The sequence below is a fragment of the Brassica napus genome, chromosome C3 (genome assembly GCF_020379485.1).
Source record: "Brassica napus cultivar Da-Ae chromosome C3, Da-Ae, whole genome shotgun sequence".
Classification (NCBI taxonomy): domain Eukaryota; kingdom Viridiplantae; phylum Streptophyta; class Magnoliopsida; order Brassicales; family Brassicaceae; genus Brassica; species Brassica napus.
This window is the reverse complement of record NC_063446.1, coordinates 12,064,216-12,091,940: the sequence shown is the minus strand read 5'-3', so window position 1 is coordinate 12,091,940 and position 27,725 is coordinate 12,064,216. Positions and strand designations below refer to the sequence as shown.

The window sequence follows — 27,725 nt, the reverse complement described above, 5'->3', positions numbered from 1 at the left end:
GTTATAAGAGTTTCTGGTTTTTTTTACACTGGTCATATTCTCAATTACATTAAATAATATATATTTTTATTAATTATATATAATGATCAACTATTATACCATATGCAATCATGATGAATATTTCACAAATAACAATTCTACGATGTAACTATCTCCATAACATTTTAATTGATAGACGGTACTATGAAATTCGCGATAGAAAAATTCTTTCTGCAGCACACGACTACGACGAACAGATTTACTTGTAGCACTCCAAAACTTTCAATAAACTTACATCTTATAAAATGTAATATATTGTTTTCTATAGAACCGTTAGATTTTCCATATAGTACCGTACTCATAGAACACGAAATAATTGCAAAATGAATTTAGTGAGTTGAAAATTGGTTCAATTAGCACACCACTTTAACGTTTACTAATATCTTCCACTATATGTCACAAGGCATTGACGGAATAAAATCCATACTAAGAAAAAGTCAAAACAGATTACATCATATAAATTCAAATGCCTTCTCTGAATAAAATGTTTTTTTTTTTTAAATCTGGTAACTGTAACTATTCATTTTCATATTTATCCATTACATAATATATCGGCAGGAAAACTACTTAGTAATTTTATAGCATTAACACAGAAAGAACCTCAAATTTACCAAACTTCTACAAAAAAAAAAGCACAAATAATCATCTAAATAAAAAAAAAAAAAAATTAGAATCTCATCATTTCTCAATGTCACCGCAAGTAGAAACAGATGTTCTTGAAGAAGAGAACTCAGATTCAGCCACATTGCTCTTCCTCGTGGTAAACGACTGCTTACAATGCTTAATAGCTCCTTCAATGGAGTTGTCAACCTCCGAGCTCGCGTTGCTGCTTCTCATCAGCGTCTGTAGATCCAAAGACCCGTTTGATCCAAAACTGAACGAAGACGAAAGCGACGACCTCGAGGAAGAAGACAAGGAAGAACACTTTGCTGGAGAATGTCTCTGTATTACACCAGAGAACGAACTCCTGTGACTCAATGGAGGATTTGAGGATTCTTGTTTCCCTAGTGGGTTCTTGTTTTTCGAGGATTTAGAGTTCTTGATGCCGATCTCTGATGAATCTGAGCATCCTTGTCTTGAGAAGAGAGATCTTATGTAAGCACGTGAGGCCTTGAGCTTCTGAGTTATCGATGACTGTTTAATCTTTTTGCTCTTTCCAAGATTCTCGTTGAGCTCGTCTTGGCCTCTTACTTCGATCTCGCTGCTTCTGAATCTCCCTGGCAAAAATGCGGCGGCGCGTGGGGAAATCGGAGTATCTTTTGCGGCGGTGGAGGAGGAGGAGGATGCGAGAAGCTTTTGGACCATTTGGAGACGAGGAGGGAGGTGGAGAGGGAGGAGTTGGCCTTTGTAGAAGAGATCGTCGGCGGGACACGTGGTGGATTCTCCGGAAGCTACGGCGGAGGGGCACATTTGGAACTCGAACTCTATGCTTTGCGGTGGCGAGGAGGTGACGTTGAAGCTGATGAAGCTTGAGGAGTGAGAAGTAGAAGAAGAAGAGAGATTGATCTCCATGTCTATGTAATCATCATCATAAGACATGACTTGTGTTCTTGTTTCAGGTTCATGCAAATCCATTAACTGTGTATGTAATTGTGTAAATGTGTCTGAAAAAAACTGAATTCTTTCTCTCTCTCTCTTTGTGTGGTTACTTAATTCAAGGGGGGACTGAGAGAACTGAAAAGAGCTCATGGGAGGTTGTGAGGAGGGAAAGAGCATCTTTTAAAGTGACATTTCTTCAATTTATTGTTATTTCTTCTTTTTTTTTTCATTTTTAAAATAAATAAATGCCTTAGGTGGCTACTACTATTTTTTTTCTCTCAGTTTTATAACATTTGAATTTTTATACTTTAATTATGTAGTAACTAGTAGGCCTGGGACGGATCGGGTATTCGGGCAATTTTAAGATATCCGGATCCGGATCCTTATCCGGCGGATCCATAATTTTACTATTCTTATCCAGATCCGGGGTTCGCGGATATCCGGGTGTCGGATATCCTTCTAAAAATTATAATATCCGGCGGATATCCGGATCCGGATTTGGATCCTTCAAATAAATAAAAAATAATATTAATATATATAAAATATTAACAATAATTTTAAAATAAAAATATACATAATGTTTTTAATTATTTCTATGTATAATATTACAAAATTTACATAAAATTTATATATACTGTTTAAAAAATAAAAATATATTAAATAAAATTAGTTTTTACATATAGATATTACTATTTTTGAAATAGTAATTAATAAAATTTACGGATCCGGATATCCGGACTAAAAAATCAAGATATCCGGATCCGGATTCGACTTTGACGGATCCAACATTTTACTATCCGGATCCGGATTCGGCCTCTCCGGATATCCGAATTTTCGGATCGGATCACAGATCGAATCCGGATCTCGGATAAAAGTTCCAGGCCTAGTAACTAGTAAGTAAAGATTGTAATACATCCAAACTATGTAATTATTTTATCGTCGAAAAGATTTCCATTTTCTTAGGGGTTTCCTCATTTTGATATCACGATTTCAAACTTGACCGTTGTATAGACTTTTATTAATTAAAGAATATGTTTTTTTTAGGAAAACTAAAGAATATGTTTTTAATTAATTAAAAACACATTAAACGAACATATATATATATGGGTTATTAAGTTATTACTGCAAGTCTACCTATATGATTGGTGGGTTCTACAATAGAGTAAAAACAGTATAAAAAACATAATGGGGATGAAACTATAACTTGTGATTAATATATGAATTTAAGTATGAATGTGCTAATTAAGCCTTAACTTCCATTAAAAATGTAATTTTCCTTACTCATCGACTCCGCACTTTATCAGACTACTAAATAGAAGCTCAAAGTTTTAAATACACGAAGTGGATGGTGTCATGGTGGTTTAATGGTATTTGTTTATTTGAATTGAGTGTCTAGCTAGTTACTAATTTAATCAAATTAGGAACGGTGGTTTACACATCAATCTACTCCCGAATACCAAGAAAATAATAACCAGAAACCTAGAATTTTGAAAGTTTCATACAAAAATAGATTCCAAAATACCACTGGAATCTTAAATAAACATAGTATTATCTTAAATAACTAGTTTGTATCAAATCCCAAAATTTAAAAAGGAATTCATAAATAATATGGTGAAATTCACATGACGGTTGGACTCAACACGAAGATATCAAGAAAGCGGTGAAGGCAACGACACTTCTAAAGTTTATTGTCTTTGCTTAATTTGTCCGTTTTTTCCTGTACATGGAATATTTTTATATATAAAAATTCAGTTTTGTATATACGTAAGAAAGAATATAGTCCGTTAAAAATATATTTGAAACCATTACAAATAGCGAGGATGAAACAAAAAATATAATCGACAAATGAGTTTGTTGATCACTTGATCTATTTTGAAGTCCTCAATAGATTTTGTTCACATTTCGCTCGTACTCTTTGCCCCTTTGCAACCTTAAACTTCTTTGCCCCTTTGCAACCTTAAACTGTTTTTCGATTTTCTCCTTTTCGATAAATACACATGTTTTTTTTTTTTGATAAACCCTATCGGCTGATCCGGTCGGTCCCGGGAAGAACGCACTTAGTGCTACAGAGTGGACTAGCCCGAATGCGTACCACACTGTCTGACCCGAGTTTGGAATACCTTCCGACTAATGCCAGGGGGTGGAACAATCATCTGTTATGGTCCACCATGTAAACCACTTGGGCCGAAGCCCAAGTCCAGACTGGCCAAGTAGTGATAATTTAGTTCTCAGGGGAAATCGAAGGGGGAATCAAACCCAGAACTGATGTAGGTACACACCAAACCCCAAGGGATTGCCACTATGCTACCACCACTTGGTTATAAATACACATGTTGCTACTAACTTCACTAAAACCAAAGTTTGGTTTTCAACTTGATGAATACTAAACTGTCCATCGTGATCCACAATACTAAACCCTTTTTTTTGTTTGACAACCACAATACTAAACCTAATACTCCAGCTTAACTAGTTAAGATATAGACTTGGGTGTAGATCTGAAATTACTATATATAAGATCTGAAAAAGAAAAAATATGGGAATTGCTGAAACAGTGCTCAACAAGATGGCTGTTTAATTGGAAAACACAGATTTAGTTTACTTACTTAAGATACTAATACTCCGTTCTAGACTCAAATTTTAAAAACCATGAAAGGGTTGAATAGTAACTTCATTTACAAATTTCGTATCCAAAAATTAGCAGTTCGACCCGGTTCGTCTGCTCTCTGTAGATAAAACACATTAACCTATATATATATATATATATATATATATATATATATATATATATGCGTGTGTGTGCAGGGACACATGTGCATGGGATCTTGTGCCCCCTACTCTTTTTTATTTTTTCTTAAGTAGTTAAAGTTTAGAGATTATTGGCTTAATATACCGTAATGGACAACAAATTAGGTAACTACCCGAAACAAAAAAGAATCCTCTACGACTGTATATACTTTACTACCCCAAGACCTTTTTATCCCTACTGTACAAACATGTAAGAGAGTTGAGCAAAGTTAGATTCAGCGTGATCTTTCTAAGTACAATCCTACGTTTTATTTCAGATGTAGGTCTCCAGCTATCTTCTACCACAGCCACTCGTTCCGCTTGCCAGTTGTATAAGGTACATTTCAAAATATCCAGAAAGTATCTTATAGGTTATCATATAATATTATAGGTTATCATCATAAGTTAACGATTACTATATAATTGTGTATTTTGGTTGGACACGAAGAAAACCGTTAACGATTACTATATAATATTATAGGTTATCATCATAAGTTAGATTCGTATGCAAAATATTATATCATGGATTTATCAAGTGCCTTCCTAAGTAATTTAGGGCTAAGATTGTTACTTCTACAGACAAAATTATTGGTGGCTTTTGACATGGAAGATAGTCGTTCAGACTATAAGCCACATCAAACATACCATATGTTCAACATCGAAACCTTAGGACCACCCATTATCACGCTTAACAATGAACTCCAGTTGGAAGTTCGTTTGTTCTAGTTGCATGACTAATAAGTTCCATATTAACATAACTTCAAATGATCGAACACTAGGAGAATGAAAATGTCCATATCAGTGTTTTATTGTTGGCCGCTAGGGAAATAAATAGCAATCAATATATGTTAGTCTAGTCTAACATCTATAGTTAGACAGTTTCTTCAACAAAATTGGGTATTAGCAGTTACTCAATGGCGTAACACAATAGATTATTTTGGTGGCAGATGGATCCAGTCAACATTAAAAGAAGAGTACGATACAGAACAACATCCTCAATGTTTTGTTTAACAAGGCCAAAAACAAGGTTTGCAATGTGGTTATGGTCGCCAACATCACATGCATCCGTTTCAAGTGAGTCACCATGGCCCTCTATGTCCTTCTTCTCTTTGGCCTCCTTTCCTTTTTGCTTCTTCTCTGCTCTCATACGCGACAAATTCGCTGCGGCGAGGCCTCCGCCAAACATATATTTCTTGAATGTGTGACCGTCCTAGATTATCCAAACAAGGTTGTCCACAGCCTTGTCCTCGACTTCATCATCCCAGGCCAGGTCGTCTGGGGGGGGGGGTCTCTCATGGATATCACTGTCTGCAAAATACAAAAAAAAATGATTAGCAATCTAATAAACAGTAGAAGTTTTGGTTAATGTATAGTAATACAAACACTTTAAGCTTTATTACTAAACTTTCACGTTGATAGAGTAATACAATCAGTAGTAACCTATGCCGTCTGGCAGATGGGTGACCTACGCTAACATGGGGGGTGGTCACTAACTGTTTTAACGGTTCATATGTGGCACCTACTAAAAATCTTAGACGTTATTATTCGAAGATAACATCCACATAGAACCTTATTCTTTAATATAGAATGCTTAAAGATATTTGCAGAGAGTAACTAAAATGATTAAGACTAAAAGATTATTAAGTAGCATCTACTTCATATCTTAATCGTAAATTTGAAAAATAACTTGCACTTTAAGAACTATTACTCTAACATAGGCACTTTAAGGCTACTACTACTGGATACTGATAAACTAACACACATAGATTCTCGAGAGGTTTATGTTTGTTATTACTCACATTCGTTTCTTCATCTATGGTATGACTTCCTCACTTGTTCTTCTTCTGCTTGGGAGTCATTATACCCATACTCTGACTCGCTATCTGACTCAAGCAACACCACTGGGTCTGCCTGTGGATTAACCTCTTTAATCTGAGGAACCGCGGCCATGACTACTAGCTGAATCGCATCCACAAACCCCGGCAAAGCCACACTCATTTGTGAAAGAAGGATTTCATCTTTCTTCTTCCGGATCTAGAGCGTCGCTTGTGGATTCAAGTCTCTTCAGTTTGTGGTAGGTGTTAATCCTTTCGCCAATGGGTTCTTCTACCGCCGATTACGCCGGCTAATAAACCCTCTGTAACTCTAGAATGAACATAAAAGTTTAACTCCCCAGTTTAGTGAGAAAGAGGATTGAGAGGGTGTGACTTTTCATAAACCTAATAAACTACTAAAAAATGTAAATTCTGTCTCTTCCTTTGCCTCCGAAGTCTTTTGGGAAAGATAATAGTACAGTGCATAACGTGCCATAGGGGATTATAGCTTCTAGTCTCTGACACATAATCTCATAGTACAAGATAGTGAGGCTTTAGGTTCATAGGGCTCTTTTGGTATTAAAAAAGTATAACAGTGACGGGGTATTCTCCTAATTTCACTGATTTCTGTGTATATAAGGCCTAATTTCTCTAAAGTTTATTTGGTTAACTATTCTTAATTTAAAAAAGATTATGCAAAAGTGCCCTAATCTTTTTATTTTTAATATTGGTGCCTCCAACTATAAATGTGTCTAGATCCGCCAGTGTGTGTGTGAATGAGGACTGTCCCATAAAGAAATTTTCAAAACCAATCTACGAACACTAGCTGATTGCACACAGAAAATATTCATGTAGTGACTAGTGACTAAAAAATACTGACTAAAAAAATTGTAGCTACAAGTTTATAGCAACAATACTGACTAAAAAATGACACAGTTATGACTAACCAACCAAACTAACCCGCATACAACAATTTCCCCAGAGTTTAGCAAAGAGAGAAATACAAAACGGCTATAAGACCAAACATCACTCCACACAGAACTCACGGTCATAGCCATGCTAATTAATAAGATTATAAAAATTAAGTACATAAATCATAGCCATACTTGGAGCATAGAAAAGAAAATCTTCTCTATCCTTTCCCTCGTGTCTCATTGGCCACAATAACAACGGTCACGTGAATAGCAAATGAGCACAAACGGTAGCTGACGAAAGTCGCAATCTTTTATAAGAAAAATCACAATTGTTTTTGTTTCAAAATGCACACCTCTAGCTTGTTTATACGTATCAAAAAGTTATATATTTAATCTATAAAGGGTAATAATTGTTGCAGGTTGTATGCGTTAGTGGACATAGCACCTTTCATCCCCACAGGCGAATTCTATTTTCTTAAGTCTTTTCGCTTTCTACTTTCTTTATTCATTAAACAATCACATGTAAGTTATATACTATACTGTCCCTTTTCTATCAAAGTAAGGAACTTAGAAATAAGATAAAAGTAAGTTTACTTTATACGTCGTATTTATACATTCGGTCATTCGTTGTTAATATTTAGTTGGTAATTTCGTACAAATCATGTCTTAATTTGGTGTTGGAGTGAGCTGAAGTGGGAACTCTGTCGTACACAGCGAAGTACCTAAAAAGCTGAGTGACTTCTTCTCTATTTCAATCATTGAAACACCTCAAAAAAGTAAATGCTTACCAAGAAACTAAAGTTCCAGCATTCTGATATCGAACAGATACATAAAGATGTGGAATGATGAACACCTACACTTGCAACTTCTAAAAACATCCCAAACTGTAAATAAACAAACGACCGATGAGTCAAACCCAACAAAAAAAAGTTTCCACTGATGTGTTAATGGAGTTGAGTAGTGGGAAGGAAGCCTCTCGGTCAAAACATATGCACACCATAAAACCACCACACTTCATATAAAGGTCTCCACACTTGATATAAATGTGGACCTACCTTTTTCTGTTGTTTTTCTTTTTTGAAAAACATGTTAAAATATATTGCCGATTTTTTATTTTTTTTACAAAAGTTACAATGAGAGCTGGTAGCAGAAAATAAAATAAAATGAAAGACTAAACAACTACTAGAAACAAATGAAAAACATAACAATTAGCAAAGAAGAAGAAGAGGAGAAGACTACAAACAAACAAAATGAACCTACTCTCAAGACGAGATTGCAATGAACTGCCCACAAAGTAGCAAAGCTCAGTCCCTTTAAGTTACTGCGAGCTACAGAGAGTAGTCCAGCCCTCAAAACCATCTCCGCTCCTGCAGCTTCTTTGAGGTCCTAAACAAAGTTAACAAGCAAACAGTACAAACTCTCTTTGGAAACCTGATGGGTGCACAAGGAAACAAACAACTCGGCTTGATCAAAACAGGAGATCCCGGATAAAGGTTTGGTCATGTGCTTCAACTGCACCGATCTAGCGGGGATCTTTGCAGCACGGATAGCGACTCCGCACCACCGCATGAGGGTAACCGCCGATTGAGAGAGCCGTTGCGCACAAATTCATATAGAAAAGATCCAACTGCTGAGTGGAGCAGTCCTCAACGCCTCAAACGCCAAATGGTACTCTTATTAGGATGGAGATAGAGGATCGCAAACGCCACAATTCCGGAAACTGCACAAAGAAGAGAGAGCCAAAACTACCAAAGGCAGACTAAAGACCACCAAGAAGGAAGAAAAAGCTCTAGCGAGCCGCCACCGAAGAACACTACTCCAATGACCAAAAGCTCCGCACTCGCTCTGTCCATGAGGACCAGGGAAATAATCTTCTCAAACATGTTAATCACGCACCAACATGGTACTGCCGAGACACTGAAAGGAAGATAAGGACTGAACCACTGATGACTCGGTGGAAACCGAGTGAACACCAACGGATCAGAGTCCAACGCGCCGCCACAACAACTCTAGACGCACCTAGAGCGTCCTACGCGCCACCACATAACAGCAGCACACCTCGCTTCCGAGCCACACAAAAGGCGGCAAAGCTGCTCGTCGCCACAAACAACAGCGAAGCCAACGCGACAGAAAAACCACAAATCTAATCCAAACGGGAACCAACCACCACCTACCCGCTGTAGATAGGGGTCTCTACCACGACCTTCAACGGACCACGAAACCATAAACCTCCAAGATTCAACAACCAGCAACCGTTAAAACTTCTAAAAGACCTAAGTTGATGGAGTTAAAGACCGGCGGAGAAGATTGACGCCGTCCTCAAACGCCTCACGAATCCCACCGCAACAACACCCATCCGCTCAGAACTTCAGATCTGGAGCTAGGGGTAAGAATCTCCCAACCGTGACGACCCTCTGCACCCAGCCCACTCAACACCAGCCTCACAGCAACTCCAGATCCGGCCTGAACTCCCTAAAACGGAGCACTACGAGCAACTCCTTTTTCTGTTGTTGTTATCGTTCCTTACCTTTTTTTTTGAAACTTATTGTTCCTTACTCCACCTTATAATAAGTGGAGGACTTCAAACTGTAAACGAGTAGCCGTATCCTTAGCTACCACGTAATTCTAATTTGAACCTCTTGAAATATTATTAAAAACTGTTCAGGTAGGACTCAGCCAAGACTGAAGACACCAGATGATAACAACAAAAACCATTCGACTGCTTTTGCAGTTTCTACCAAAATATGTCAATCAAATCAAATTGGATCTCATTATTTGTCTAACTTTTAAATATTTTTTTTAGCTTTGTTATTTTGTGATCCAGTTGAAGCAAACAAGTTGTGACAATATGCTTACACAAATATGGTTATAATTAATACTGAATGATAAAATTTAAATAGAGGATAATAGTTTGATCGTTTGTTTTGTTTGCTTTTGCATAATTTTTTATTTGTTAAACTATTGTTTTTATTTTGTTTCAAAGAGAAAAAACAAAACTTTCGGTTGTGTGTGTGTCCCCAGTTTGTTATTTATATGTCTGATGAAAAATTCAAATCTTGTGTTTCTTGTAAAAAGTATATTTACATTTTAACTTAAAGACCCAAACATAATAAATATCTCTACGTCTGAAACAACTGGATTCTCAGTTTTTTCTTTTTTTGAACACCGGATGCTCAGTTAACTGAGTTCAAATATTCTTGTTAGTAGCGTAGAGAACGTACCGATCAATCTGAATATACAATTTCTTTTGGTGGGTTCAATAGGCAGTAAACGTACTGTTTTGTATGGTGACAAATCCATTTAGTTCGGTAGAGGACGTACCAACCACACTCAATGCATTTCCCAATTCACGTTTTTTTTTCAAACCAAATTTGCAACAAGGCAAGAAACATTTGCCCTCGTAATTTCCACGATATTTTGTGACAATGATGTTAAACATATCAACTAGAGAGGAAAATGAAAGTTTTTTTTTTGTAACAGTATAGAGTAGAAGGAATTCACTTTTAACTTAATTGGGAGGCTAATACAGTAAATACTATTTAAATACATATGTATCTAACCAAATGGTGATAGCCTAGTGGCAATCTTTTGGGGCTTGGTGTGTATCCACATCAGTCATGAGTTCGATTCCCACTGAGAACTAAATTATTATTACTTGGCCAGTCTGAGCTTGGGATTCAGCTCAAGTAGTTTACATGGTGGATCGTAACAGATGATCGGTTCACCCTCTGGCATTAGTCGGAAGGTATTCCAAACTCAGACCAGACAGTGTGGTAGCCAGTCCACTCTGTAGCACTAAGTGCGTTCCTCCCGAGGCCGACCAGATCAGCCGATAAGGTTTATCAAAAAAAAAACATATGTATCTCAAATTAGAAACTCAAAAAATAAACTTGTGAAATCTCTTTTATTTTAACTAAGAGATTAATTAATATTTATATCTCATGAAGTCGAGTTTCTAGTAATTATTAACCGGAGCCTTCAACTTTTGTGGTAAAGGGTTCACAACTGTGAGTACCGCCACCTGGGCTAGATTCGAGTCCGACCATACGGAACGCCTTAAATGGTAAGAAAACGTGGATTATGCGGACCTCATGATCTTTTAACCTAGAAAGCCTTTGGAATCACACCACGATTATCCAAAAAAAAAAGACAAAATATATAGATTAGTTAAAAAAAAAAGACATCGAGAAGATCAGACATGAGTTTCACATAAAATGTTTTATGTAAAATGATGGGTTGTATAGTCGTCTGTATAATATTTTCATAATTTGTAATATAAATAAATTAGCCATAAAAGCTTATAATATATTTAGTGTCTTATAACTTTAGAAAGTAAAAAAGTTCAGTAAGTTAATTAGAGTTATAGTCCTCTACCTCCGTCATCTGCTGCAGCAACAAATAACAAAACAAAATGTAACATCGAGCAAATCTTGACTAACATTACTTGACACATATAATTGTTGGAATTGTTAAATCCAATGTCCAACTCTATATTCTCCGATTAATACGATATTGCTTACTTTGGGCTTTATAGACAAATTCGCAGGGATTTACTTTTGGTTTCCATTCTAAAAGGTCTTGCGCTAATTAGAGTTGTAAGTCTCTTTTATATATTAGACTCTTTTTTGTCTAATTCTCCCACCTGAGTCTTGGTTTGTTATCTTTCCTTTTAGGCCCAACAGATTGATATACCCAAATTATTGGGCTCGTTATAACTTGAGGCCAACAGATTGCAATACCGCGAGGAGACACGACAACATGGTTTCACCGATTCTTACCTCTTAGCCGTCGGTTTAGGAGACCCACATTAAATCATTACCGTTGGATTAAGTCGGTTCAATATAAAAAGCCCTCATAACTATAAACTATTGCTACCATACGCTGTTCTTCCCCCTTTCGGTTTCGAAATTAGGGTTTCCCTCTGCGCTCCCCTTTAATCCCCAGGTATTAACAAATCGATTGAATCTGATTGTTTGGATTGAGATTTAGTGTTCCTCGAGCTCAGATTTGGGTTTTTGATTGGCTTTATGCTTCTACTGTGTTGGGGCTTGCTAAGTTCTCTCTTTGTCTCCCAAAAACTCCAATCTGATTGTTTTGGATTGAAATTTAGGGTTTTTCGAGCTCAGATCTAGGTTTTGAATGGGTTTGATGCTTATGAGGTGTTGAATTAACTTGCCCTTTTTGTAGTTTGGAAGATGCCTAGATATGATGATCGTTACGGGAACACTCGTCTGTACGTTGGACACTTATCATCCAGAACTCGTACCAGAGACCTTGAACGCCTTTTCAACAGATACGGAAGGTAACGGAGTTTCTTCTTAACCTCTTATATATGAAACGAATGTTTTGATTTCTATGTGTTGGCGATGAATGTTTGTGAATTTCTGAAAAGTTGGTTTGTTTTTGCGCTAAGCATCGAGTGGCATAGTTCTAGTAATATTTTTGAGAAAAAAATATGGATATAGCTATATAGGTATAGTGTTTGCTTTTAACACTAACTTTGTTGATTTCTGAGAAGTTTGTTTGTTATCGTGTAAGGGGTACGTATGCAGAAATTAACACTATTTATTGAGGGCATAGTATTTTTATCTTTGTATCTTTGAGGAAGAGTTATGGATCTATGTTTAGTGTATTTCATGCTCTTCTTAACACTGACTGTTAATTTTTGAGAAGTTTGCTTATTACTGTGCAAAGGGACATATGCAATAAGTATCGAGGAGAATAGTTCTAGTAATATATTATGTTTTTTTCATACGTGAGGAAAATTAAGGATCTAGGGTATAGTGTATGCTTTTAACTTGGATGATCTTATTGAAGGTCTCTGGGATTTTGCCTAAACCTGGAGGTGTTTTGATGATTGGTGTTTGATGATTGGGTGGTCTTGGCGGAAATTCTCGCCAGGTGTATAGAGGGCGCCTCGGCGGCTCTGTTTGTAGTGTGTTTTTTACTAAGTGTTTTGATGGAACATGGAGAATCAGTCTCTAAAATGGTGTTTAGCAATACCGTAAAGTAACGATGGCCTTACCTTTTCTGCCAACAATTTCTTTCTCAGAGTGCGAGATGTGGATATGAAGCGGGATTATGCTTTTGTTGTAAGTCAAATCTCTTTTATTAACAAGTTCCGTTGGTCATAGTTGTTTTTGTTGTTGTGAACTATGCATGATATGGTCACATACACACTCTGCATGTTGCTTTTTTCCCTATGAAAACAGGAGTTTAGTGATCCCCGTGATGCTGATGACGCGAGACATTACTTGGATGGAAGAGACTTTGACGGAAGTCGCATCACCGTGGAGTTTTCAAGAGGGGTGAGTATTATCTAGTCTGGATCTCTATTCAAGACTCTTATCTTGTTTGTCAAATTCATGGATGTCATGTTTGTATGATAGGCACCTCGTGGCTCTCGGGATTATGACAGCAGAGGCCCACCTCCTGGAGCAGGTCGCTGCTTTAACTGTGGTGTTGACGGTCATTGGGCCCGAGACTGCACTGCAGGAGACTGGAAGAACAAGTGTTACCGCTGTGGTGAAAGAGGACATATTGAGAGAAACTGCAAGAACAGTCCCAAGAAGCTCAGGTATTCAATATAATGGAATCTTTTGTGTGAATAGTGTAGACCCTTCCAGTTTCTTGTAACCTTTTTCTGGATTGTATGTTATAGGCGGAGTGGAAGCTACTCCAGGTCACCTGTAAGATCCCGTTCTCCTCGTCGTAGAAGAAGCCCGAGCCGTAGCAGGAGTCTTAGCCGTAGCCGGAGCTACAGGTTAGTTTTCTTTTTCATAAATGCTTCTTGGTTTGTATTTAGATGTGTACATGGTTAGAACCTAAGAACATGAACTTGTTATTTTTTCTGTATGGTCAGCCGATCAAGATCCCCTGTGAAAAGAAGAGAGAGAAGTGAAGAGGAGAGGTCTCGCAGTCCGAAGAGAATGGAGGACTCTCTATCGCCAAGAGGCAGAGACCGTAGTCCGATTATGGATGATGAAGGTAGCCCAAGGATTATAGACGGGAGCCCTCCACCTTCTCCAAAGCTTGAAAAGCCAGCAGGATCAGACCATGATGGTGGTAGCAGCCCTCAAGACAATGGGAATGGCAGAAACACTGTTGCCAGTCCCGTTGTGGGACGTGACAGTCCGAGAGAGGACAGAAGCCCCGTTGATGATGATTACGAGGCCAACCGTGCTTCCCCTAGAGGAAGCGAGTCACCTTGACTTTGATGGCTCATGGCCTCAGGGTTGCAGGTGCTCTAGCATGTTGTACTATTGAATCAGACTGCCCCCCAGATATTTCCTTTCTCTTTTATGTATGTTTGCTTTGGATCTTCTTGAGTTCATGTTGTCAGGAGTTCTTTCTTTTTACCCTGTTGAGATGATGGTTAAAAACTTGTAGGACATAAATTGCTAGCTTTTCATTTTCAGACAATTTTCAAAGGTTGTTGAAAGTATGGATGATTAAAAAAACATCAAGTTGAGAAGCCATAATGCTAATAACCATGGCTGCTCCAACACTAACAGCTATTCTTTCAGCTTGTCTCTCAAGCTGATTGCGAGGTTCCTTGGGGACAGAAAATACAGGGAACTACATAGGATTGAAGAAAATTCCTGGATAAGTTTATGAAGGTTTGATTGCAAAAGACACTTGGGGTGAGGGAAGCAAAGAGATGTATTACTTAGAGGGTTTGGTTGAGTCAATGAGTGACAAAGAATATGTCATGAAAGAGAGCTTGGTGAAGCTTATTGATCTTTGTTAAACATCATCTCCTATGCATTTACTTCCCCTCAAGTTAATTGAGTTCAAAAAAATTCCTGGTGGGCTACTAAGGGAGTTACTATGTAATGATTTTTGTTCTTTGTGGGGGCTTTCCGAAGAGTTGCTATTTATTTTCAAATGATTTTTTCCCCCATGATTTGTACTTTCCCCTTTGCTGTTGTAAGTTGAATAGTTGGTAAAATTAAACCCAAAAGCTAATAACTTGAGAGTTATTATAAGTGATCTTGATTGAAGTGGTGGTATTCCTAAATCCTAATGAGAGGTTGGGAGCATTAATATTCTGCATGCATATTGAGTTTTAGATTTATGGAGGGTCACAAGATTTTCCCCCTCTCCTAAATTTATTAATGTCGGTACCGTCCGAAACTTATACTCCTGTCTTGTTTTTGATACATCAACAATAGTGAAATGTCGCCTGACACACAAAGCATAACAAATAAATAAATACACATATAAATGCAACCATGAAACTTTTGAAAAAATTCTTTTGGAGAGTGTGATATTTTTGACAAAGAGATTTGTGACACTTGGTACAGCTAGAAGCGTATAACAGTTATGTTTTTTTTTCCCTTTGGAATTAACGTAACATTATGGATTTATATCTTAGCAACACCAATCAGTGTGATTCCTCTTGTTCACATGATTTTTGTCGTCTCATATAATAGCGTAACAGTGAAACTTATAATTATAGTTTTTTTTTGATAAAGGTCTTTGAAGTGCGAGAGGTTTACAAACTCACGGGAGAATTGCAGATTTCTGTCTCTGCCAAAATATCAAAAGTTAACTGTCGTTTTGCTTACAAACAAGCTTATTTACTGTCCCTACACCACAGAATCTGTTTTTCTTTCAAATAAAACTTCAAATTTTCTGGGGGGGGGGGGGGTGTAGGTTTGTTGTCTCTCAAGTTAGTGGGTTTGGATCTGTGGAAGAGTATTGTGGTAAGTTGATATGTTCCTTACTGAATGAATAATAAATGTTAATCATAATGACACGATATAACATCACATTGGTCTTATTATTGTTAGTTTTACCTTTTTTGCAGTTAGTAGTGAAGTTCAGCTATAAGCTTTTACCACTTTGGTTCTGGTTGTTGAATATTTAAAAGAAAAGCTGTATGGCAATTGATACCTTCAATTACAACACAAGGTGCAGGTGGGTTTCTGTCTCTCTCTCTCTATATATAAATGTATTTGTTAGTATTTGTATGAATTTACCCTATAAGAATATATAGAGGTCTACTGAGAACAAGCTCTGCAAGTAAGAAGATGGACGAAGAAGAAGAAGAAGAAAAGGAAGGTCTGAGAACTGTGGAGTGTCTAAGAGGGAGACTACTTGCAGAGAGGCAAGTTTCAAGGTCTGCTAAAGAAGAAGCAGAGCTCATTACCAAAAAGGTAATTTCATATGATCATAAGTGTCATTCTTGTTTTAAGAAAGCTTCTGTTTCAAGATCTGAGTCTAATAGAGAACCAATAAAGAGTCATTCTTTTTTTTTTTTGGGTCAAACCTTTCTATCCATTAAAACCAATAAAGAGTCATTCTTGTTGTTAAGTACCAAGAGAGAGTCACTTGCTCTGTTCACTTTCATCTGATTTTTGTTTCAAAGACAACCTATAATATCTCTTGAAAAACAGATGGAGGAGCTGGAGGAACATCTGAAAGAAGAGATCAGATTAAGGGAAAAAGCAGAGAAGAGACTAAAGTATCTGATGAGAAAGCTTGAATCCATAAAAGGGTCACGCAGTTCTGAGAGTTCATCTGAAGCTTCTTGTTTGTCATCTATTTCCACTTCAGCGTCCAAGGAAGAAGAAGGAGAAGAAGAAAAAGAAACCCATGAAAATGAAAATGTGGAGGAGGATAAAATTGATCATCAAGCAACTGAAAATGTTGCTTCCGTGGAGAAAAAGCCAAGTTCAAAGCTCAAAGATGGTTCCTCTGGTGAAGCAAGTGTTGTTGCTTCAACCTCAAGTCATGAAGGAGAATCACAGGCTGGTGAAGATTTTTTAAACTGGTCAGATACAGTTTAAGCGTTCAAGAATCAAGAGATACATTTCTCATCCCCTAAACAACCTTGATTCAGATTTCAGAACGGTTTCTCCCTGAAGCTACAGCTACTAATACTATATAGAATAATATTTTGTGGAATCTTGATGGGTTAAGGCATGAAACTGAAGAAGGTAGAGAGGAAAAATGGAGAAAAGGAAAAAGGAAGGAGAAGGGGCATGTGACCATGAAGGGATTAATTGGGGTTTAGGGACACATTTGAGTTGGGCAGTAGTATTAAATTCATAAGTGTTAGTAGATGTGGGGAGGACGACACGACACACGTCTGTCTCTTTCTTGTGTTTTATTTTTGTTATCAAAGAATGAAAGTGACGTTTCTTGGAAACTAGTCATGTTACCGCATAAAGGAAGCATTATACCATTCATCACAATTGCAGGGATGTGCTTGTGTTCTTTTTGTAAGAGATATAGAAAGTATATATTAGACTTCCTAGGATTATGCACTAACGTCTCTCTCTTTAGTGCTGTATATTACCTTCCTTATTTGATCATGTACTCTCATATATATGTACACATTACGTGATAATAATATTCAAGCATTCCATAACCTAATATGGTATCAGAGCTATAGGCTCCAATTTTTTTTTTTTTTCCGCCGTCTTCTCTTCTCCTCTCTTTATCTCTTCATTCTGATCCTCTCCTATCATGTCTGAGTCAACTGCTGAGCGTACCTCTGTGTTCAATACACAAGATCCTCAGAGCACTCTGCTCTCCGTTAACATGTCTAGCGTCACCAAGCTCACCACTGTGAACTATGTGATGTGGAGTCGCCAGGTCCGAGCTCTGCTAGAAGGACACGAGCTCCAACACTTCATTGAAGACACCAACACTGCCCCTCCGGCCACAATCATGCTCAACGGTGTCTCATCTCCAAATCCGGCTCATGCTCCATGGCGCCGTCAAGATCGTCTCCTTTACAGCTCCATCATCGGCTCTATCTCTCTGGCTGTTCAGTCCGTGGTGTCTAGTGCTAACACAACCAAAGAAGTTTGGGACACGCTCACCACAACCTTTGGAAACGCCTCTCGTGGCCATATCAGACAACTCAAACTTCAGATCGAGCGCTGTGTTAAGGGCACCAAGACAATCAGCGAGTATCTACGCCTCATCAAATCCAAAGCCGATGATTTGGCCCTCTTGGGTAAACCTATGGATCATGAAGATCTCGTTGAAAGGATCCTTGCTGGCCTCAGTGATGACTACAAACCGGAAGTCGACGCAATTCATGGCCGCGATACAGCTATCTCCTACGCGGAACTTCATGAGCGGTTACTTAATAGAGAAGCCATCATCATGTCTAGTGAATCGGCTCCAGTCACACCGATTGTTGCCCACGCTACTGATACTCGCTACTCTCAGAACAACAACCAAAAATGGAGGCGCAACAACAATAACAACAATCAGGCTCGCAACAATCCGAACACCAACCAACCTCGCTTCACGAAGCCCTATCTAGGCAGGTGCCAAGCATGTGGGCAACAAGGTCACAGTGCAAAGTACTGTCCTCAGTTTCATATCGTCCGTGGTCCTGCACCAAATCAACAGGCGCACACTCCACAGAGGAATAACGGTCCATGGAACAATGTTTCACCATTTCAGCAATGGCCACCGACGGCTAATCCTGCCATGATGTCTGACTCCTCCACATGGTTACTTGACTCCGGGGCGTCTCACCATATGACCTCTGACTTAGCAAACCTATCGCTCCACAATCCATACAGTGGTGGTGATGGTGTGTTACTTGGAGATGGTTCAGGCCTCAACATCTCTCACTCTGGTTCCCTCTCACTTCCCTCATATACTCGACCTTTCTTTTTAAATAAAGTTTTATGTGTTCCTGCTCTTGAAAAAAATTTAATCTCTGTTTTTCAATTGTGTACTGCTAATGGTGTTTCTGTTACTTTTACCCCAACGTTCTTTCAGGTGAGGGACTTGGACACAGGGACACTACGTCTCGAAGGGAAACCTAGAGATGGAACGTACCATTGGCCACACTCAAACTCATCGAAACCTTCTCTTGCATTTGCTTCTGCCGTGAAGACAACCTTGTCGGATTGGCATTCCCGTTTGGGACATCCAGCTTTTTCAATTCTTCAAAAAGTAGTTTCTCAATTTCAGTTACCTCTTGTTTCAAACGCTTTAATGGCTCAGCCATGCAATGCTTGTTCGATTAATAAAATGCATAAGTTACCTTTTCAAAACTCTACTCTTCGTTCTTCTCAACCTCTAGATGTAGTGTTTTCAGATGTTTGGACATCTCCTATAATTTCAGTTGATGGTTTCAAATATTACGTTATTTTTGTAGATCACTACACTAGATACACATGGTTGTATCCTTTAAAGCTTAAATCGCAAGTCTTTGATGTTTTCACTCGGTTTAAAGCATTGGTTGAAAATCGATTTCAAACCAAGCTAAGAACCTTATACACTGACAATGGGGGTGAATATATTGGACTGCGAGATTTTTTGGCAAAACATGGCATTTCTCATATGACAAGCCCGCCGCATACACCAGAACATAATGGCATCGCAGAACGTCGTCATCGACATATTGTTGAAACAGGACTTTCCCTCCTGTCTCATGCATCGATGCCACGGTCCTATTGGACATTTGCGTTTGCAGCGGCTGTTTACTTGATTAACAGAATGCCTTCCTCGGCTTTAGAGTTTAAAAATCCTTTTCAAACTCTTCATGGACATAGTCCAAATTTTCAAAAGCTGAGAGTATTTGGATGTTTATGTTTTCCTTGGCTCCGACCTTACACATCTCATAAGTTGGATGCCAAATCAACACCTTGTGTCTTTTTAGGCTACTCTATTACACAAAGTGCATATTTTTGTTTAGATAGAGCAACGTCTCGGATTTACACGTCCAGACATGTAGTCTTCCATGAACATGTTTTTCCTTTTTCTCTACCTGTGCATCTTGAGTCTGATGATACTGATGATATGGATACTCCAACTTACCCTCCTGTCAAGCTTGTGTCTATACATACTAATCCTGCAGGTTCTGTTCCTCCACCACAAGAAGGACATACGCATCCCACACAGGCTCCTCCAGAACAGTCTTCGACACTGCCTGACATGACAAACCCCATGTCTACTACCACTACGCCACAGACAACAACTTCAGCGGATCCTGCTCCACCAAACCCACAGCAACCTCCGCAAGATCGTCCTCTTCCTCCGACCAGACAGAGCACTCGTCCTCGCAAACCGGTCCAAAAGCTGAATCTTCACACCAAAGTGGTTCAAACAACGGAAACACCACCTACAACAGTTGCTCAAGCTCTAAAGAGTCCCCACTGGCGGAAAGCCATGACTGATGAATACGATGCTCAAATTGGTAATCATACTTGGGATCTTGAGAACTTGACTGATGATTCTCGTTTTAATGTTGTAGGTTGCAAATGGATATTCACAATCAAGAGAAATCCGGATGGGACTATTGCTAGATACAAAGCTCGACTAGTCGCCAAAGGCTTCACACAAAAGCCGGGAATTGACTACCATGACACCTTCAGTCCCGTAGTTAAACCAGCCACCATCCGGACAGTATTAGGCACTGCGGTTTCCTCAAACTGGCCCATCCGCCAACTTGATGTCAACAATGCTTTCTTACAAGGCACACTCAAAGATGAAGTATATATGGCACAACCACCAGGGTTCATCAACAAAGACAACCCCAATGCAGTCTGCAGACTTCGCAAAGCCATTTATGGGCTCAAACAAGCTCCCCGAGCTTGGTATAATGAGCTCAAGCAGTTTCTTCTACAGGCGGGATTCTTTAATTCCGTGGCTGATGCTTCATTATTCATATACAGAAAACAGGGAGTTCTTCTTTATATGCTTGTTTATGTGGATGATTTAATAGTAACTGGCAACAGTCAATCACATTTGTCCCAGTTTATCTCCTCCCTATCTCAACGTTTTTCTCTTAAAGACTTGGATGATCTATCTTTTTTTCTTGGTATAGAAGTAACGAGATCCTCTACAGGCATGCTACTAACTCAAACTCGCTATATTGCAGATTTACTTCATAGGACAAAGATGGAGAGTTGCAAACCTACTGCTACGCCAATGTGCTCCACTACACCTATTACTCTGTTTTCTGGAATTCCTCTAGCCGATCCTACTGAGTACCGAGCAGTTGTTGGCAGTCTCCAATATCTCTCTCTCACCAGACCGGACATTTCTTTTCCAGTCAACAAGATGTCTCAATACATGCACAAACCGACCGATGAACACTGGAATGCAGTCAAAAGAATCCTCAGATATCTTGCTGGTACTATGACCAAAGGCATCCGCCTTCATGCCAACAACACTCCATCTCTTCATGCATTTACAGACGCTGATTGGGCTGGAAACAAGGATGATTATACCTCCACTGGTGCGTACATTGTCTACCTTGGCCGTAACCCTATCGCATGGTCCTCCAAGAAACAGAGTGGCGTGTCACGCTCCTCGACAGAAGCCGAATACAGGTCTCTCGCTTCTACTACTGCAGAAGTGTGCTGGGTAGCTTCACTCCTCACTGAGCTTGGGATCAAATCTCCTACCCTACCAGTCATTTACTGTGATAATATTGGTGCCACCTACTTAGCCGCAAACCCCGTATTTCACTCCCGCATGAAGCACTTGGCATTAGATTATCATTTTGTTCGACAATACATACAAGCAGGTCAACTTCGAGTCTCCCATGTCTCCAGCCATGATCAACTTGCCGATCTTCTTACAAAGCCTCTTCCTCGACCTGCATTTGAAAGACTGATGCTCAAGATCGGACTCTCTCCCGACCGTCCGTCTTGTGGGGGTGTGTAAGAGATATAGAAAGTATATATTAGACTTCCTAGGATTATGCACTAACGTCTCTCTCTTTAGTGCTGTATATTACCTTCCTTATTTGATCATGTACTCTCATATATATGTACACATTACGTGATAATAATATTCAAGCATTCCATAACCTAATACTTTTTTTTTTTTTTTTTCATTTTGGATCATAACTCAGACTAGGATGTGAACTAATCGTCTAATTATGTTGATAATTATGGTTTTGATGCATTAGTATATCTAATGTCCGTTTGATTTTATGAATAAAATTTGCACTGTAATTATGTTAGTGTTGTAGACAGTGAAATGAGTAAGTGCATGTCCTTACAGTAAATTTGCAAACTCCAAATCCTAGCATTGTTGATGGCAATAGAGAGAACTTGAACCGGCGTCTGCATGTCTATGATCATCGTTAGTCATAACCTACTCTACGGCAGAACGTCTTGGACTCGGCCAGTGGACTACTTTAAACCCTTTACAGCTCTAAATAGGAGAGAAACAGAGGAAGCAGAAAAAACCCAATGGGCCCATTATTCGAGCCCATCTGGGCCCAAATCGATCCAAGAGATTTAGGGTTTCGATTAAATCATTTGAGAACTACCACCTTCTTCTTCAAGCAGCAGCGGCTGAAAAGAAACCTAAGTTCTCTTCTCCACACGACACTTACAGAGTTTAAGGTATTATTCCTTTCATCTTCCTCTGCTTTGTCTGTTCTCTTGTAGGTCCGTATCTTGCGTGTTCTCAGCTAATCCTCTGTTGACCTTCCCAGCCATGGCCGCCGCCGTAGAAATCGACGCTGAGATTCAGCAGCAGCTTACCAACGAGGTCAAGCTCTTCAACCGCTGGAGCTTCGATGATGTCTCGGTAATTTCCTGACATTATTCATCTATTTTGATTCGTGAGTACATTAGCTTCATGACATAACTCATAAAGATGAACAACTTATCTAATGTTTTGTTTCTTGTCCGAACAAAATTGTCTTTTGTTTACATTCTTGGTCTTGAGATGCTGTTTGGTTTATTGTTTTTGTATACTAAATTTCAAGTTTACATCAATGGCTATGTTCTTCTTCGTATTGCAAATGACTAGGCTAAAGTCTATTATGATGCGAGAGTTGCATTTTGTTGGAAATTAGATATAACTCATGAATATGAGTAACTTAATTAATGTTTTGTTTCTTGTCCGAAAAGTTTTTGTCTTTTATTTCTTGTCACTACATTCTGGTTTTTTGATATGTGTATTCGTGTTATTGTAGGTCACAGACATTAGTCTTGTTGACTACATTGGTGTTCAGCCTGCGAAACACGCGACCTTTGTTCCCCACACCGCTGGAAGATACTCTGTCAAGAGGTTCAGGAAGGCTCAATGCCCTATTGTTGAGAGGCTCACTAACTCTCTCATGATGCACGGAAGGAACAACGGTAAGAAGTTGATGGCTGTGAGGATCATCAAGCACGCCATGGAGATTATCCACCTCTTGACTGACGCCAACCCTATTCAAGTTATCATTGACGCCATTGTTAACAGGTAAAGTCACTGAAACTTGGTACTTGGTAGTATGAACAATTTTCTCATTATGTTTGTTTATTGGGTGAGACAGTGGTCCACGTGAAGATGCTACCAGGATTGGATCTGCTGGTGTGGTTAGGAGGCAGGCCGTTGATATCTCTCCTCTAAGACGTGTGAACCAAGCTATCTTCCTGCTTACAACTGGTGCACGTGAAGCTGCCTTCAGAAACATCAAGACCATCGCTGAGTGCCTTGCTGATGAGCTCATTAATGCTGCCAAGGGATCTTCCAACAGGTAATACTCGTAAAGTGTCTGTCTTTTAATTGGCTTCCCAGTTGTGTTTGTTAGCAGCTAATACTAATAGCATCTTGTCCGTCTTTGCAGCTATGCCATCAAGAAGAAAGATGAGATTGAGAGAGTTGCTAAGGCCAACCGTTAAAGGGATCTTCCTTTGTCCTATAGTTTGCATTCTATCTCAAAGACCTCTTTTGTGCTGTTTTCATTAGCTTTTGGATATGTTTAAAAAGTTTCTTCTCTATCTTGAATGAAGTTTTGACGCTTTAAACCACTTTTGTTCTTGATCAAAATTGTTTCATCTTTAAGAATATTTGATATTTATATAAGCAGGTATCTCTAATCTAAAAGTTGTTTAATTACAGTGATTATATATATACATACCATTCAACATTACTGCAAAATATTTACTAATCACACCCAATATACTTAACAAAAGAAATACACAAAATGATTATGTACTAAGATCTGTTCGTGACAATGAAAATGAAACACTCTTTTTATTTGCTTTTTTTTTTTTTCTGTTGTTTGTCAAATAACAATTATCTTCTTGTCCATACAACTTTGATGTAAAAGAAAATAAATTCACAATGGAAACAAGAAATTGATTGATTAATCAAATGTGCTATGAAGATTGAAGAAGAAGCATCAATGGGGACTCATCAAATGGCTTGATTAGAATGTTGTGTAGAGGTAAAGGGAAGAGTAGGCGAAGTTGGAGGTCTCAAGTTCAAATGGTGATTGTGTTTACCTTCATAGGTTGTAATGAAAGCTCTTGGATCATCACTCGCTCTCTCAACATGTTTCCTAGCTCTGCAGTTTGCACTCGTGCATCTGTAATAACTTCTTGGATGTGCATTGCCTCCAACCACTTTTTGACCGTACTTTCTCCACCTGAATCCATCTTCAAGACTGTCTGATTCCACTGAGCTTTGTGATACTCCTGTTTGACTTGCTTGCTTCTCGTTCTTCCTGCTATCATCAACAAACTCATATGTAACAAGTAAATGAAGAAACTGGTGTCTGAAACAATCAAAAGCTTTGATGATATTACCTTCTCTTGCTTCTGCTAGGATCATCAAGCTCTCCTTCATCACACTGGCTACTACTTCTACAACCAGAATCTGAAGTCCCACCAGTAGAGTTCGCTGATCTTGGAACAGCAAACTCGAATGGTGTTATTACACAACCGTCATTCATCTTCTCTGCTATGCTTTTAGATGAGTCATTGCTTTGATTGCTCCAAAGAGGATGGTAATAAACATTACTAGGGTCTTGTCCTATTGATCCTTCCGAAGCTAGCTCTCTTTGTGGTCTCTGAAACCCTGAAGAGGATGATGACGAAGCGCGCCGCGGAAGAGGACAAGACGGTTTGGAGTGATTATGTTCACCTTGATACACAATCTCTGAGACCAGACCACCCATTGATCTCTCTACTTTCTTCTTGACCGGACATTTAGGGTGTGTGCATTTGTAATAACTCCTTGGACAGTCACTTCCTTTGACTTGCTTCTGTCCGTACTTCCTCCAGTTGTATCCGTCCACTGAAGATCTGTCTCCAGCCGATGTCTCTGATTCTTTAAAGGATGGAACCCTAGGGACTAGGTTAGGGCGTGTACCTTGGCTCACACTCTTCCCATACGGTACTGCTTCGCTTTGTCTCCAAACCTGTTGATGATTACCCTGAAGCTAATAAAAAATTAAAAACGAGTTTCAAGAAAATCTTGATCTTGTACACTTGAGAAAGCAACTTACCATATTAGCCAATGCAGAGACAGTTGCTTGGGAAACAAGCTTTGCTTTAGGTTTATAAACAACGTAGCTTTTGGTATCTGAATCAACGCAAGACTTTCCTTTGTCATTTCCTTCCACCTTAAGATCATCAGAGAGGCTCTCAAGTGTAAGACAATGCCATGTGGAAAGATTCAGAAAAGAAAATAACAATGGCAAGAAAGAGACAAGAGGTTAGATGAATCACCTGTGGACATGAGACCGAAGCTGCCGCTGCTGCTGGTTGCTTAAACCTCAGAGTCTTTGGTCTTATAGCAGCGTCTACAGTCTCATGAGGAGGTACGGTAACTGAATCAGTTAAAAGATTAGCGAATGTCCTGATGCTAGTGAATGAAGGCCTTGAAGCAACTGGTTTTGCTATTACCACTCTTTTACTCTCTTTCACCTCCATTATAGTCGTCAACCTTAAACAAATTGGACGGTGAGAAACATCAAACCCTAGCATACAAGATCTTGATCTATATATAGAGCTTTGAATAGCATAAAGAAAGAAACTTGCTGATACCCATGAGGGGACAAAGTAGTACTCACGGTGAGAGAGATCTGAAGTTCTGAAAACGATTTGAAGAAAGGAGCCTTTGTAAAGGAGTTAGGAAGAGATCCGGGGCTGATCCGAACCCGGGTTTTTGGGTTGTGGCTCGTTGATGTATCGGTCGTACCAGTTCGGTTCGTTGAGGACTCGCCGACACTAACGGACACGTGTCACGGTAGGGTACGTTAGATGGATCAAGGTCCGTACTTTAGATGAGCTTTAAGTCTATAGTGATGAAGAAGGTGGTGAGAAGGAGACGGATAGTTTTCGTTGAACGTTAGTTGAGTTTATAAGCCCCTTTGAATGTTAGTTGGGAAACGCGGCCAACGGAACGGCGGCGTTTTGTTGTTTTGTTGAAGGGCCAGCGACCAAAGGGACTTGGTTGGTTGTTGAGACACGCACGATCTTGTTCTGTTCGAAGTTAAACACGTGAACTGAACCATACCATCTTTTTTTTTTTTGTTCAACCCATACCATCTTATTATTAGTAGAATTTTTTTTTTGTGCAACTTTATTATTAGTAGAATAACTTGAGCTCAATCGTACCGAAACTAAACCGGTTTATTCCTTTGTTCTTGTCCCAGATTCCATATTATATAATTAAACGTGGATTATATGGAATCGTAACTAACATATTATTAGTGCATAATCTAAGAGAATAAAATATCATCTCAATAGAATGATTTTTCAACGGAAGCATTTAACAATTGTTAGTTTGAAGGTTTCAACAACTATTAGTGTTGACATTAATCCCAGTCTAACAACACAGTTTGTTAGGTTAGATAAGAGTTATTAAAAAAGTTGGTTAAGCTTTGTCAATGTACATAAATTCACTTGCACACAGTTATCGCGTTTCATTAAGAATTCAGTTTTCTGTTGAAATACTATTGGTGCAGTGGTTGTTAAAGGTCTATTAATACTTTCAGAAATTGGAAGACATATTTAACATAAATCTTTAATTTAATGCAATGGAACTATCGGACGTGTGTGTGATAAAATTGATATACAATTTTGTAATTCGAAAAATACTATTTTCCGATACTTTTATAACTTTGAATCTTACAGACAATGACTATATGAACTTGGAACTTTTAGTTAAGAATTATTAAAAAAGTTGGTTGAGCTTAATCAATGTACATAATTACGTTTACATAATTACAGTTTCATGGAGAATTCTACTTTCCTATTCCTTTATAACTTTGCACCTTATGGTATAGACAATATAAAAACTCGAACTTATAAATAAAATTCGATATTTGATAGCTCATTACAAACATCAGGACAGTGAAATTAGTTTGGAGTCCAAAAATTAACAATTACAGTAGTACGCTTTCGATTGGCTAACTGAACATCAAACCGGTTACTAACTCAGAATGTATAGACCAGAAATTAAAAACCTCTTGCTCCTTTTGATAGGTTTCACAGGCAACCGAGACAACACTAAGACTGACCAGTGATTGAGTTCAGTTTGTATGTGAGAAACCTCTCAAAAGTACATGTTGATGTGGGTTATTGTAATTAAAAATGTGATATGCTGTGTCCGGTTTAGCCTTTCAAATTCTGTATGATTTCTCAGACCATAATAAGAATTTGATTATCAGCCAAAGAAGAATCATATATAAACCTCGCAATTTCACGAACAGCAAACATAAGCTAGGTTTGCCTTGAGGTCACATAGCAAATAATACACGAGGAGTGATAATTTAGCATCATTTCCACCACAAATTTTACTATTTTAGTATGCAAGGAACAGTTCTATCCCGAACCGCCAATTCTAGGACAGACAGGAGCTGATTATACGTTCCACTAAACTTTACTGTCTGGTTGGATACTTTAACCAGCTA

General features: G+C 38.6%; 5 protein-coding genes across 10 annotated transcripts; 3 read left to right on the top strand and 2 right to left on the bottom strand.

The window, feature by feature from the left end:
* Nucleotides 1-445: 445 nt before the first annotated feature.
* LOC111213440 (probable membrane-associated kinase regulator 3) lies at nucleotides 446-2,201 on the bottom strand. The gene has a single exon (XM_022715194.2). The coding sequence runs from the start codon at nucleotides 1,753-1,755 to the stop codon at nucleotides 718-720; it is 1,038 nt and encodes a 345-aa protein (XP_022570915.2). The 5' UTR covers nucleotides 1,756-2,201; the 3' UTR covers nucleotides 446-717.
* Nucleotides 2,202-11,874: 9,673 nt separating this feature from the next.
* LOC111213441 (serine/arginine-rich splicing factor RS2Z33) lies at nucleotides 11,875-14,512 on the top strand. Its single transcript, XM_022715195.2, has 7 exons — nucleotides 11,875-12,034; nucleotides 12,278-12,392; nucleotides 13,143-13,182; nucleotides 13,303-13,398; nucleotides 13,480-13,667; nucleotides 13,752-13,853; nucleotides 13,953-14,512. The coding sequence occupies exons 2-7, from the start codon at nucleotides 12,286-12,288 to the stop codon at nucleotides 14,299-14,301; spliced, it is 882 nt and encodes a 293-aa protein (XP_022570916.1). The 5' UTR covers nucleotides 11,875-12,034; nucleotides 12,278-12,285; the 3' UTR covers nucleotides 14,302-14,512.
* Nucleotides 14,513-15,601: 1,089 nt separating this feature from the next.
* LOC106441074 (myosin heavy chain, skeletal muscle, adult) lies at nucleotides 15,602-17,301 on the top strand. The gene is made up of 4 exons (XM_048752522.1): nucleotides 15,602-15,798; nucleotides 15,903-16,012; nucleotides 16,092-16,251; nucleotides 16,492-17,301. The coding sequence occupies exons 2-4, from the start codon at nucleotides 15,975-15,977 to the stop codon at nucleotides 16,882-16,884; spliced, it is 591 nt and encodes a 196-aa protein (XP_048608479.1). The 5' UTR covers nucleotides 15,602-15,798; nucleotides 15,903-15,974; the 3' UTR covers nucleotides 16,885-17,301.
* A 5,021-nt stretch (nucleotides 17,302-22,322) lies between these two features.
* On the top strand, nucleotides 22,323-23,901 carry LOC106441073 (40S ribosomal protein S5-1). The gene is made up of 5 exons (XM_013882853.3): nucleotides 22,323-22,431; nucleotides 22,524-22,618; nucleotides 23,010-23,281; nucleotides 23,355-23,558; nucleotides 23,649-23,901. Exons 2-5 carry the CDS (start codon nucleotides 22,526-22,528, stop codon nucleotides 23,701-23,703), a joined length of 624 nt encoding a protein of 207 aa, XP_013738307.2. The 5' UTR covers nucleotides 22,323-22,431; nucleotides 22,524-22,525; the 3' UTR covers nucleotides 23,704-23,901.
* A 34-nt stretch (nucleotides 23,902-23,935) lies between these two features.
* Nucleotides 23,936-26,210, bottom strand: LOC106444738 (WRKY transcription factor 44-like). 6 transcript variants are annotated; one of them, XM_022697358.2, is made up of 5 exons: nucleotides 25,855-26,210; nucleotides 25,537-25,753; nucleotides 25,314-25,430; nucleotides 24,613-25,247; nucleotides 23,936-24,530 (listed from the first exon to the last, which is right to left on the bottom strand). In XM_022697358.2, the coding sequence occupies exons 2-5, from the start codon at nucleotides 25,738-25,740 to the stop codon at nucleotides 24,221-24,223; spliced, it is 1,266 nt and encodes a 421-aa protein (XP_022553079.1). In that variant the 5' UTR covers nucleotides 25,741-25,753; nucleotides 25,855-26,210; the 3' UTR covers nucleotides 23,936-24,220.
* Between the last annotated feature and the right edge of the window lie 1,515 nt (nucleotides 26,211-27,725).

Bases quoted from the DNA above. Each gene is read 5' to 3' on its own strand.
- LOC111213440 (XM_022715194.2), bottom strand. From the start codon at position 1,755: ATGCTCTTTCCCTCCTCACAACCTCCCATGAGCTCTTTTCAGTTCTCT.
- LOC111213441 (XM_022715195.2), top strand. From the start codon at position 12,286: ATGCCTAGATATGATGATCGTTACGGGAACACTCGTCTGTACGTTGGA. The intron at 13,183-13,302 runs GTAAGTCAAATC...CTATGAAAACAG, and splicing joins AGCGGGATTATGCTTTTGTT to GAGTTTAGTGATCCCCGTGA. The intron at 13,668-13,751 runs GTATTCAATATA...TGTATGTTATAG, and splicing joins AACAGTCCCAAGAAGCTCAG to GCGGAGTGGAAGCTACTCCA.
- LOC106441074 (XM_048752522.1), top strand. From the start codon at position 15,975: ATGGCAATTGATACCTTCAATTACAACACAAGGTGCAG. The intron at 16,013-16,091 runs GTGGGTTTCTGT...AAGAATATATAG, and splicing joins AATTACAACACAAGGTGCAG to AGGTCTACTGAGAACAAGCT. The intron at 16,252-16,491 runs GTAATTTCATAT...CTTGAAAAACAG, and splicing joins CAGAGCTCATTACCAAAAAG to ATGGAGGAGCTGGAGGAACA.
- LOC106441073 (XM_013882853.3), top strand. From the start codon at position 22,526: ATGGCCGCCGCCGTAGAAATCGACGCTGAGATTCAGCAGCAGCTTACC. The intron at 22,619-23,009 runs GTAATTTCCTGA...GTGTTATTGTAG, and splicing joins GGAGCTTCGATGATGTCTCG to GTCACAGACATTAGTCTTGT. The intron at 23,282-23,354 runs GTAAAGTCACTG...TGGGTGAGACAG, and splicing joins ATTGACGCCATTGTTAACAG to TGGTCCACGTGAAGATGCTA.
- LOC106444738 (XM_013886184.3), bottom strand. From the start codon at position 25,794: ATGCTAGGGTTTGATGTTTCTCACCGTCCAATTTGTTTAAGGTTGACG. The intron at 25,431-25,536 runs GTGATTCATCTA...GATGATCTTAAG, and splicing joins CTTCGGTCTCATGTCCACAG to GTGGAAGGAAATGACAAAGG. The intron at 24,531-24,612 runs GTAATATCATCA...TGATGATAGCAG, and splicing joins CCTAGCAGAAGCAAGAGAAG to GAAGAACGAGAAGCAAGCAA.